At 37.6% G+C, this 12,192-nt stretch overlaps 3 protein-coding genes across 3 annotated transcripts; 2 read left to right on the top strand and 1 right to left on the bottom strand.

Annotated features, from left to right (window-relative positions):
* On the top strand, positions 1 to 3,378 carry LOC113297291 (polyadenylate-binding protein 2-like). The gene is made up of 6 exons (XM_026545725.1): positions 1 to 248; positions 363 to 465; positions 1,112 to 1,182; positions 1,961 to 2,152; positions 2,243 to 2,379; positions 2,885 to 3,378. Exons 1-6 carry the CDS (start codon positions 96 to 98, stop codon positions 2,931 to 2,933), a joined length of 705 nt encoding a protein of 234 aa, XP_026401510.1. The 5' UTR covers positions 1 to 95; the 3' UTR covers positions 2,934 to 3,378.
* Positions 3,379 to 3,913: 535 nt separating this feature from the next.
* Positions 3,914 to 6,038, top strand: LOC113297290 (trihelix transcription factor ASIL2-like). The gene has a single exon (XM_026545724.1). It carries the CDS (start codon positions 4,006 to 4,008, stop codon positions 5,446 to 5,448), a length of 1,443 nt encoding a protein of 480 aa, XP_026401509.1. The 5' UTR covers positions 3,914 to 4,005; the 3' UTR covers positions 5,449 to 6,038.
* A 2,149-nt stretch (positions 6,039 to 8,187) lies between these two features.
* On the bottom strand, positions 8,188 to 11,028 carry LOC113297289 (cationic amino acid transporter 6, chloroplastic-like). Its single transcript, XM_026545723.1, has 5 exons — positions 10,446 to 11,028; positions 10,092 to 10,311; positions 9,399 to 9,729; positions 8,959 to 9,190; positions 8,188 to 8,799 (listed from the first exon to the last, which is right to left on the bottom strand). Exons 1-5 carry the CDS (start codon positions 10,855 to 10,857, stop codon positions 8,222 to 8,224), a joined length of 1,773 nt encoding a protein of 590 aa, XP_026401508.1. The 5' UTR covers positions 10,858 to 11,028; the 3' UTR covers positions 8,188 to 8,221.
* Between the last annotated feature and the right edge of the window lie 1,164 nt (positions 11,029 to 12,192).

Below are 12,192 nucleotides of genomic sequence, written 5' to 3'. Positions count from 1 at the left end.
TAGAATACCTACTTAATCCCCCACAGCCGGAAAAAACCCCAAACTCAAAAACACAGAGAGAGTTTTAGCGAGCGACCGAGAGAGGCAGAGAAACCATGGAGCAACATCACGAAGACCACGAGCATGAAGAACACGAACAAGGTGAGCATGAAGTTTACGGAGGTGAAATACCAGATGAAGGAGAGATGGATGCTGATATTGAAATGTCTAGGGTTGACGACGATGATAATGATCCTAATTCCAAGGAGGTATATTCTGTTCTTTCCTTCGATACCCTGATTCTTACTACTTTTGTTATTCTGTGAATAGTTTTCGTGATGGTATAAACGATGTGATTTTTAAGTTTTGAGTAATTTTTATAGAACTTGGAAGAGATGAAGAAAAGACTGAAAGAGATCGAAGATGAAGCTGGTGCACTTCGTGAGATGCAAGCTAAAGTTGAGAAAGAGATGGGTTCTGTTCAAGGTATATTCTTTTCCGCTTCACTCACTCACCAACTCGCTTTTGTTTTATCTAGATTGAGGTTATGATTTTTGGTAGAGTTTAGTAATGAGTCTTGTATGGGAGATCTGCGATGTATGCTCTTTTTTTATAGTTTACTATACCCTCCAGATAGAAAGGAAAGCTTTTATCTGAATTTTAATGTACACAAAAAAATTAGGGTTAGGAATATTTCCCCTCTTTTTAGAGTTACTGATACTACTTAGGGTTTGATACACTGTTCATGATTATAGTCTTTTATTTTTTATAACGGTTGTATGTGGATGCAAATGGCTGAAGTTGTATGTGGATGCAAATGGCTGAAGTTAGCTTTTGTCTGGATAAATTAGAGGCATTGTTATCATATATGTGTTTGGTGTTAAATTGATGAAATTCATTCCACTGTTAAGAAACATGTTCGATTGTACTATTAGTTTTGTTTAACAACTCAGACTTAATTGCTTGGTCATTTTCCACCGTTTCTCTGGCATACCCTCTGCTGTGTCACAGGTTGCACCTATTTAACTAACCCATTAGTGACATGCATAATGGCCTCCCTATTATTACATGTTGTTGGTTTTGTTTTTTAAGCTCTAATTTAAGTCTCTTGTATTGACTTTTGTATTTAAAGATCCCAATGGTGCTGGCGCTACCCAAGCTGAAAAAGAAGAAGTTGATTCCCGCTCAATATATGTTGGTAATGTGAGTGCAATTCTTTAACCTGACATCATAATTAGTATCTGAAGGATTAGTAAATTGTCTTCTATTTTTTGTTCTCATCTCTCTTGTATATTTTATTACTTAAAAGATAGAATCAAAGGGGGTGAACTGCAATATTGATGATTCAGGGACAACTCTAAAGTAGGGTTTGCTAAGTTGAGCTAGGATGAGTGGTCATTTGCCTCATGGTCATGGTATGTGCATTACACAGACGTTTGGGTTTGAGACTGCGTTGCTAGTCTTAAATCGATGGGGGATAGTTAACAGAAGAAGGAAGCGCTAAGTGGATGAATTTCGTTAAAGTTAGGTCACAAGGCTTATGGTATCCATATTATTGGAATCTTCGGTTAATGGCTTAATGATTTGTCCTTCAAATTGTGTGGCTCTTTTATAGTTTAGAAGTGTCTGTATGGATTAGGAGTGCCTTAACATGGTGGCTGCACTGCACAATTATCAGGACATGAAATGTTTTTTCCATTGGACCACTGCTTCACATAACCTACTAATATATGATATGATTGGGTATTTGGGCGCATCTGTTGACCTGAAGGTCCTTGTCATGACTCATCGTAAATGTAGTGTTCAGTTGGGAGTTGTGAGCTCATAGCCTCATACACATGCACATATTATGTTTCCATATACTACATATGTTCATGTTGTTTCCTCTGTTTGATCTTTGTATCCGTTTGTGTATATCTTATATCTATATTCCATGATGAAAGTAATTTCATCTTAGCTGTTATGACTTGTGCAATTTCAGGTGGACTATGCGTGTACCCCTGAGGAAGTGCAGCAGCATTTTCAATCATGTGGAACAGTAAACAGAGTGACTATTTTGACAGACAAGTTTGGTCAGCCTAAAGGATTTGCTTATGTCGAGTTTGTCGAGGTTGATGCTGTCCAAAATGCTCTGCTTTTAAATGAATCAGAGTTGCATGGGCGTCAACTGAAGGTGCCTCATTTGCTAACCAATCTTCACTCCATAGGTGAAATTCTTATTTTTCACTTGTCATTGGTATAACTTGAAATGCTTGTTCTGCAGGTATCAGCTAAGCGAACCAACGTACCCGGAATGAAGCAATTTCGGGGTAGACGGCCAGGCAGTCCTTATCTAGGTTTTCGAGGACGGAGACCTTTCCCAGCAGCAGCCCCATTCTTTCCATCTCCTTACGGATATGGGTATACATTTCAATTCTTTTTCATTATTATTCTTGCCTCAAAATCCTGAAAGTATTATGATCACTTTGTAAGTTATAGTCCCCTCTTAAAGCAACAAGATGGCTTCCATCTTGCCTGCCTCTTAGGTTAAGTTCATTATAAGCTGGGAAGGAGAATTTGATACTTTGTTGGGTTTCAGCTTATTCCAAAACGTTACTGGACAGACCAAGAAAATTCCTAGTTCCGTCCTTCTCTATTAGGGAGTTATTTTGTTTGCAGTAGAATAGAATCAGCACTGCGTTTCAGAGATTGCTAAATGCTGACATCCTACTATTGACTATTGGGCCTATAAACTAAGTTTCCAGTAACAGGGTTATGGGGTTTCCTATAAACTAAGTTATTTTCAGATTTAGACTGTTTTGTCATAGAAAAACGAATGTCACTAAAACTAAGCTAATTGAATGATTTTGCTTTTAGTACCATTCTGAAGTTGGAAGCCATTTTTCTTCTGTTTTCTGTTGTGCAGCAAAGCTCCAAGGTTCAGGCGCCCAATGAGGTATAGGCCGTACTTTTGATGGCTCAATCCCATCACACCTTCAATCCCCTTGCCATGGTCGCAGATGTGATGAGACTGATGGTTTGCTGGCTAATGTATGTTGTCTCTTCACTCAAGAAGAGGGGATTGCTTTGTATAATCTGAAGCAAGGGAAGTGGGCTTCCCAAAGAAAAGCTTGTATTATTTTTCTTCTTCCCGTTGAAGACCAACTTGATTGTCCAAAAAAAAAAAAACTCAAAAGATTCTGCAAGATATTTGGAGTCATTATGTCTGTCCCTGCCACTAGTAAGTTCCTGTATGGCTTTAAGTTTAAAAGTAGAGATGGTGGGTTTCTTTATGTTAGAACGTAATACAGTAGAGAGAAGAGATGGAAGATCCCATATAAGCAGGTTTTCTAATCTCTGTTTAATGGATGAATTTCTAATTTATTCTCATGTTACGAAATAGAAAAAAGATTGCTGCAAGATTGTAGGTTTTGTGATTATAAGTATTGCATTTTTGGGTTTTGAAGTTTAAACTGGACCAGCTGTTGCAGTAGTGGTCCAAGCATAGACTCCTAGAAATTATTTTGTTCATTTTAACCTAGAAAAATCCCCTCAAAAGCTTTGATTAGAAGATAAGTAGTATCATTCATAATATCATTCATGTACTATATCGATTTCAGTTGCAAATCTGGCCTCTCCCATTGTGTGATTTGCGTCTAAGGTGGTTTCGGGCCTAATGGTAGGCAGTGTCCACTTTGATCCCCAAACTTATGGCCAAGTCAAGTAGTTATTTTTCCATGTCCATTGTTCTCCATAGTTGATGATCCAAGAACTAGTGTAGGAATGTAGTGCCCTGTGATACGTAAAAGAGCCGCTGTTATATATTCCATCCATTGCATTTTCTGTTCACTTCCACCGTTGAAATCTTGCTTACACTCGTGTCATGTGCTTTCACAATACACACACACACGCGTGAATGACACACACACCAGTCTTATATAACGAAGTAAAAAATCACAGAAGTCGTAGCAGGAGGAGATATGTTGAGGGAGAGAGACAGAGAGTGGGGGCCGCGGGCGTGGTTGTTGGTTGTGGCCGAGAAATTATATGGTGTGGTGGTGGTTGTATGGCTTTGCTATCGTCATCCCCATCCATCCTTGGGTAGCGGTGGCGGATCCACTTCTCTCTCTCATCTCTGACTTCTCTTTCTCTCTCTCTCTACACCTAATAATAATAATTACCCCCACCACCACTCAATTTTTCAATAATGTCCACTTCACCCACCACCACCCCCCCCTCCTCTTTCAGCTCCACCACCACCCATTTCTTTCCCTCACAACCACAACAAACCCTAACCCTAATTCCTCACACACTATGGATATGGATTCTCAAAATCTTTCTCCTCTCTCAACACCAAGCCAACAACAAAAACAAACAACTAGTCCATCCTCCTTGACAAAACCATCGTCAATAACAAGAAGAGTACCACCGCCATGTTGGACACATGAAGAAACCTCGGCTCTAATTGAATCCTACCATGAAAAATGGTATTCGCTTCGTCGCGGGAATCTCAGAGCTTCTCATTGGGAAGAAGTAGCTGATGCTGTTGCTCGCCGATGTAATCTTGTTGTTCCATCCAAAACATCTGTTCAATGTCGTCATAAAGTTGAAAAGCTTCGGAAACGTTATCGAACTGAAGTACAGAAATCACTAATGACTCCTGCTCATCATCGATTTTCCTCGTCCTGGGTTTTCTTTAAAAGGATGGATTTAATGGAAAAAGGTCCTTCTTCAACTGCTACCGGTGTTGATGAAGATGAACAAGGTGGTGGTGGTGATGAAGAAGAAGAAGAAGAGGAAGATGATGAAGATGAACAAGGTGGCGGAGGCGAGGAGGATGATGATTTTCGCCCAAGGTATAATTTTGATCAGAAAAACCATCATAATACTGCTTATAATATGTCAATACCTAATTCCCGCAATTTGCCCAATTTGCGTAATTTTGATTGTTCAATCATGCCCAATGGCAGAGTAGGAAGTAGTAGTAGTAGTGGAGGGTTTCGATTTAGAATTCCTAGTGCAGAACAACAACAACGGAGGAGTGCTCCTAATTTTGCATATGCCAAACCGAAGAATTATGGTGCTAAGTTTGATGAAAACGTAATGCCTAATTTTATGCCTAACCCCAATTTTACTAGTCCTAGTTCTAGTTCTAGGTTTACCAATGGCGGTGTTGGTTCGTCATCTAGGTTGAGATCTGGCTCTGGAAAGAGTAGTGGTGGTGGTGGTGGTGGTGGAAGTAAGGGGAAGAGAAAAATGGATCCAGTTGAAGAGATGGTTTCTGCAGTTAGGTCACTGGGCGAAGGGTTTATGAGAATGGAACAAATGAAATTAGAAATGGCAAGGGAAGTTGAGAAAATGAAAATGGATATGGAGTTGAAACGGACTGAGATGATTCTTGATTCGCAACAAAGGATTGTTGATGCATTCGCGAAAGGGTTTTCTGCGAAAAAGAAGGCCAAGAAGATGTCTTCGCCACCTGATTCGTAGAGGAGTTATGGGTTGTCTGTCATTTTGTTTCTTGAGGGAATATATTGCTTATGATGGCTAATTGTTTCCGGAGAAGTGCATCAGTTGGGATTTCTATGCACCTAAGCTCTCATATATCAAATTCGTGGCCTGAGGTATATAAATCAGTGAATTTCAGTTTATATCCTTCTGATTTCTTACTCTCCGTGTTTTAATAGTTAGCTAGCGTAAATGTTTTTCTATTCACGTTCTGGAATAGAATTTTAGCTTCATTTTCAAATCCCTTGCTGCAGAGCAATTAAGTTGCTATCCTTAAATTACTGTGAATCGGTTCTGGTAGAAACTTTCCACATTCAAGGCTAGTTTTCTTATTGTTATATCTTGTACAACAATGGCTGGGTTACACTGATCGTTGATGATGTGTTTGGATCTCTCTAATTACTGTTGATGTATTAGCTCTTTGTACTTTTTGTGCAAAATTTGTATCACTAAACTTGGCTATGCATGTTCTTTGAATCGGCTATCTATTTGTCAGTATAAGCTAGAGTGTCCACATAGCTTTAAATGAAAGCAAGGGACCCTCTCTCTTGAGAAAAAAGCATTTTAAGTAATTTTGTTAATGTTAATTTCTCTGAAATCATCTCTATTATGGTATTATATATATCTGATTTATCATTAATAATTGCATTGGCTTCTTACATGTTAGCCTGGAATCTCCAGCGCTAAGATGTCTTACCATAGAAAGATGTACAGTCATTATGCCTGCTACATATGCCTGAATTGAATCTTTTATCTGCACATGTCTGAATTTTTGCTAGACCTTCTCACATGATCTCAGTCACATGGCAACTGTCTCCAGGAAGCAGATTTCTATCCCATTTTTGACACAGAATAGGCATATTACCGACTTGAATGTGGCTTTAGTATAGTAGTTGTAGTTGACCTAAAATACTTTCTTGGATCAAGTAAGAACAAGTCTGTTCTTGTTCTTTAAATCGCTTGCAAATCTGTTTTTTCCTGCTTCAGAAGTGCGAAGTTAGGCTTGCAAAGAGGACATATATGTGTACCATGAAACACTAACTTCTTATTCATTGTTCTTTGTTAGTTTGTTAGTTAATCTCAAAAAGGTACATGTTTGTAACATATATATGTAACTGAACTTCTTCATTAATTTGTTAGTTAATCTCAAAAAGGTATGTATTAATAACAAAACCCTGCGTTATTTTTTAACTTATGTTTAGTTAAGAGGTTTCTTTATACATCTGAACAGCAAAACCCTGTGTTGTTTCTCATTGTATTCTGCAGACATGTACATTCTTTTGGCTATTACAATCATACAAGCTTACTGGGTTACTGTGATGACTTATTTGCTCTGATTTGTTCTCATGCAACAATCTGTCTGGTATCCGAGTTTTAGACACGGAACTTGGTGACTTATTAATCAACTGCGTGAGTGATGTATGTTCTTTCGTTTATTAGGAAATATGTACATAACCCGGATTGGTGACTGGGTAAGTGATGTCTATTTTTTCTTTTAATGCTGAAAGAGGTCATCTGTCATGATAAGAGAGAGATGGAGAAGAGTGCCACAAGCACCTTCTCTTCTGTTTTTCTTAATTATTCATTATACCGTCTTTCTTTCAACTGGTTGGATTTGAGTATTATAGAATTGATTTCTAGACGTTAGGTGTACCGCATAGTCAACTGGTGATGGCACCCCAAAACATATTGTAAACGTTTTGGCACCCAAAACTTATAAAAAAAGACTGGATCAAATAAGTGAGGTCCGAATGTCCGATATCCCAAAGAAATCCGACCACGTAAGCCAGAGAACATCTGACCTCAAAAATCTGCTAGCAATCATTTGATTGAGCGAGCCCACAATTGTTGGACATCCATTCTTCCATTGGGATAGGCTGGTTGTCCATGTACTCCAATTTATCTAAAATTTCCGAAGCGTCGATTACAATTGTATTCGATTTCATTGCTTCATATTTGTTCCTTCTGTTTTTTTCTAAAGTAGATTTCACGTCTCCTCCCACCATTTGTCAAGTCTTCCATTGAAAAGGTTCCTCGACATATCATTAGTACATAGATGTCCACACAGTCCCAATTAGTGTGTGCCACAAATCTAGAAAACACCTCACTCAGTGTCAGAACTGTAGTAGTCAGACTTTAGTTCCCCTTAAAAGAGAGGAACTAATTTTTTCTTGTTCTTGAACACTCCGGGGTTTTATTAACTAGACACGTGTTGTGAAATTCGGCAATCCATTGTCCAGGTTCTTTTGAGAAAACAATAGAATTTGAAAAGCACAACAGAAATGATGAGAGGAAATGGAAAACACTGTGGTTTTTAGCTATATGCCAAACCGACCGCATTCATCTTTTCATATCCAGTCTCTATATTCAGTTTCTTCTTGTGGTTATGGATGATATGGTGGGCAAAAAAAGTGATGGTGAGATTACGAGAACAAACCAGAAAGGATAAAGTTTCTAAAGCTAAGATAAATGAGAGAAATTAAGAATACAAGTTCAACCCTTTTCCATCTCTTTCTCGCCCTTTTCTCTACAAACAAAAAGGAAAATCAATAATTTTATTTGTGTATTTTTTGCTTTTTTTTCATAATGAGGATTCCCTTTTGGTTGATAGGAATTGAATGGGATCTACATTGTGATTTGCGAGTGACAACCAATTAAAAGGATGGCCACCCAAAAAAAAAATAAAAAAGGAAAAAAGTAAAAGAAATAGGACAAATGAAGTTGCGAAGGATCAACAAATCTTATGCATGGCTAACTAAACCAATTGCAAATCTACCTTACTTTCTTGTTGAATTGAAGAACTTGATGGTGGGCTCACTTGATAATGACTACTAACCCTAGCTTGATCTCTTTCTTCTTCACTGTATGTTGAATGGACACCATAGAATATGTAGAACAAGATAATTACACCGGCCCATATTCCAAATCTTTGGAAAGACCTCTTATTAAGGGAAGTCATAAGAAAAATATTGAGGAAGATAGATGTTGCAGCTGGCCAAGGCATTAATGGTACTGACCATATTGATGGACGGTAAACGCTAGGAACCTTGTAATAGAAAACGCCGGTGATTATGATAGAGGCACTACCAAATAAAGCTAAGCTCCACCATTCTTCTCTCAGTTTCCATGACATAGAAAAGCCTATTGCACTTGACGACAGGAGCAATAGGAAGATTAGTGTAGAAAGTGAGTTACTCATGTTGTTTGTGTCAACATATCTTAGATATACTAATGCATTAGCTACGAGATAGAAGACGAGTAGTGTTCCGATGGAGACCATTTCAAGTACTATGTGGAGCTCTGTGAAGAGTGCAATTGTTGCTGTGCATACCCCTTCAACATGAAAGATGAAAAAAAAAAAAAACTCATGAGAGGGAGTGATACAGAGATTTTACTTGATAATCAGAAGGTGAAAACAGGCGCAACATTCTGAGAAAATTTTCTAAATTTTTAATAGAAATGAGTATATATAAAGACGAGATAGAAACTCACCCAAGAAGACAGTGGCATTCATAGGAGTGCCGGTAGAAGGATGAACCTTAGCTAACCAAACAGGAACAAGCCGAGCTCGTCCGATCACACATAAGTATCTAGCTTGACCTAACATAGCAACTAGAAGTGAAGCTACAATCCCTAAGCATGCACCAGCTCCGACAATGTTACCCGCCCATTTCCATCCAGCCATCTTTTCGAAAGCGAAAGCAAATGATGCTGTATCGGATATCTAAGGACAATCGAAAAAGAAAGAGTAAAGTTTCTTCTAACTTTTTGAATGCTAGGTCGATCACTAGATCAATATAACTTTAACATAATTTCTCAACAACGCTTAGACGCGGAAATCTTATATGATATCATCATCAACTGATCAAATCCTCCTCCGAAAAGGAAGATCCATATATAAATATATTTATACTTGTTTAGGATTGTACTACCTCATTATATGGAACCAACACGCATAAAGCCAACGCCATCAAACAGTAGAGCACCGAAACAATCGCTACAGACCCTATGATGCCTATGGGAAGGCTCTTTGATGGGTTCTTGATTTCTTCTGCCGTGGTCGAAACAGAATCATAACCAATATAGCTAAAGTAAACAATAGCTGATCCATCAAGAACACCTTTAACACCGAACGGAGTCAATCCTTTCGGTTTTATCAAGTTTTTAGCACTTCCATTGTAAAAACCAGCAATTACAATCAAACAGAAAAAGATAACATGGAATACTGTCATGATCAAGTTCAGTATAGAACTCTCCTTTGTACTGCAAAAAAGAAAGTAATTAAATCCCATATTAGTTAGACAGAAACAAAACCCATCAATTCAACACCCACTTAGGTTCAAGGCTCACTCAAGTCATATTAGAAATTAATGATGTTGTCCAATGAACATAACTATTAGTCCTGGCTAAATTCCAAAACCTCAAATCAATGTTATATTTTCCATCATTCTGTTAATGGTTAGACAAAACAAAATGGCCACTTAGCTAGTCCAAGAAAATTTTACACCACACAAAGAAACTCACAAGAACAAATTATTGTCCAATAAAATCAAGGACGAAAAAGAAAGTGAAAGACAACAGTTAGATATATAAATGAGTTTATAAGGAAGAGATCACGATCAAACCTATGACAAAGACATAGAGTAAGGACAAGTATAAGAGCAACAGCTGGGAAGTCCAATTTATTATAACCTTCTGTCAAACCATCTACTTCAACTCTCCAGGAATCCGGGTCTACGCCTACTGTTCTACAAAGATACTCCGTAAAACTTCGAGCAACAGCAGCGTTAGATAACACGTATTCCATTAGTATATTTAATCCAGCAAAATAACCCACAAATTCACCTGCCCTCGACCATTTTTGAATATAAGAAGAAGAGAATTAATTAAAATAAAGACTACTCTCTCTCTCTATATATCAATAGAACTCAAAATAAAATAAAATGGAATTATATATATGTATATATGATCATACATACCAAAAGTTACTCTTAGATAGCTGAAGGCACCACCAGCAACAGGTATATTAACGGAGAATTCGGTGTAACATAAAGAAGAAAGAAGAGCGGAAACGCCAGCGATAATATACGAAATGAAGACTGCAGGACCTGAAACTTTATGAGCTACTTGACCTGTTGTAACAAAAACACCAGCACCAAGCATACCACCAACACCAAGAGCTATTAAATCATGCCATTTAAGTTTTCTTTTCATGTCTGAACCTGATCTCAACCTAACTTGATTTAGTTCTTCATCTGGTGTCCATGTAGCTAACATTCTTTTTCTCAGTTTATGTGGTGTTTGAGATAAAGAGTAGACATAATTGAAAACAATGTTCTGAGATGAAGAAAAACAAGAAGAAGATGAAAATTGTGTTGGTGTTGTTGACATGTTTTTGGTGTTTGTTTTTGAAATGAGTTTTTAGGTTATTCTCTCTTTGGTTAGCTTTCCATTCTAAAAAGACTCGAGGTGAGATATAAATACTAAATTCTGGGAAGATAGAATTAACAAATTTTCATATAGCTACTAGTATAGTAATTAAAAAGAAGCTCATCATTACTATGAAATAGACCTAAAACAATGCACTAGATTTGGTGAAACCCAATGGTTGATAAAGTATGAAGTAGATGGAATCCAGTGGCTAGAAACTTTGGAATTGTTTCGTGATATATGTTTCTCATGCACTAAGATGTGTGTGGGCCCTAAAGTGTGATAGGGTGAAAAATAAAGACTTGGTATCTTGGAAGTGATGGGGGAACTTCAAGTACTTTATACAGTATTCTCTTGAAAGGTCAAAAGTTCAAATCAATAGTAAGATTTCATGGAACAATACTTGATTCAGTTTCTCATTTCATTTTCTCCTTAAAATTACAATTCCATACTCGACCTTCCAAATGATTGTTGTATTACGTTGGATATTTTCAAGTAAGCAAGAGAATAAAATTGATCCGCGCATTATATTTGCCGGCATGAGGAAGTTCGATCTGACCAGTCATCAGGTCGCGGGAGTCTATAGAGGCAGTGCCCATTCGGAACAGCACGCTTAACCTAATTCAAATAGAATTCCAACAGACAAATTCCATTGGACGCCATGGGTGCCTGTTGGAGATCAACATGTATCTCCATTGGATGCATACTCCTAATAAAATGTATGATTAGTTGATTACACATCATCTTATGAATTCTGATTTCTCTTTTCACTTAATATCAACATTTTTTGTTTGCGTTCTTGGTTAAATCAAATGCGTACAAGCCTTGAATTCAATTACATTGTTTGGACTTTATGAATTCGCTAATGCATTTTGAGTCAACCGTTATTTATAAAGCCGCTTAAGTACCAAGCATATATTTAGTTAAGAGTCACACCTAGCGTAGAAAGCTAGTTGAGTTTACAACTAGCATATTAAGCCCCTCAAGTATTAAGCATGATTTTAGATTGCACCTCAGAATAGATGTATATTCCTTGAACGCCAACGATGTTAAAAATTCCACTTCTGTTAAACACATACTATATATAGCAGCACCCGTGCAGTATGCAGAATTATAAACTACGTCCAAAATGCACCTTTAGCTCAGAAACGAACCCAAGAGGGCTGATATATTTTTTTTCAATCCCAGGATAACAACCTGATCAAGCCCAATATATTGTTGAATATGTTTTTAGGGTTGTGAGTCTAAAGGATTATCTCCGCTAAAGCCTAGGTTAGTCCTTTTATAGTTCCGCCT

The sequence above is a fragment of the Papaver somniferum genome, chromosome 7 (assembly GCF_003573695.1).
Source record: "Papaver somniferum cultivar HN1 chromosome 7, ASM357369v1, whole genome shotgun sequence".
In the NCBI taxonomy this organism is placed as follows: Eukaryota; Viridiplantae; Streptophyta; class Magnoliopsida; order Ranunculales; family Papaveraceae; genus Papaver; species Papaver somniferum.
Note: the sequence above shows the minus strand (reverse complement) of the source record. Positions and strands in the feature narration are given on the sequence as shown.

Excerpts from the sequence above, each read along its gene's own strand:
- LOC113297291 (XM_026545725.1), top strand. The coding sequence starts at position 96 with ATGGAGCAACATCACGAAGACCACGAGCATGAAGAACACGAACAAGGT. Across the intron at positions 249-362 it reads ATGATCCTAATTCCAAGGAG|AACTTGGAAGAGATGAAGAA; the intron begins GTATATTCTGTT and ends TAATTTTTATAG. Across the intron at positions 2,153-2,242 it reads TGCATGGGCGTCAACTGAAG|GTATCAGCTAAGCGAACCAA; the intron begins GTGCCTCATTTG and ends CTTGTTCTGCAG.
- LOC113297290 (XM_026545724.1), top strand. The coding sequence starts at position 4,006 with ATGGTGTGGTGGTGGTTGTATGGCTTTGCTATCGTCATCCCCATCCAT.
- LOC113297289 (XM_026545723.1), bottom strand. The coding sequence starts at position 10,857 with ATGTCAACAACACCAACACAATTTTCATCTTCTTCTTGTTTTTCTTCA. Across the intron at positions 9,730-10,091 it reads ACTCTATGTCTTTGTCATAG|TACAAAGGAGAGTTCTATAC; the intron begins GTTTGATCGTGA and ends TCTTTTTTGCAG. Across the intron at positions 9,191-9,398 it reads TGTTGGTTCCATATAATGAG|ATATCCGATACAGCATCATT; the intron begins GTAGTACAATCC and ends GATTGTCCTTAG.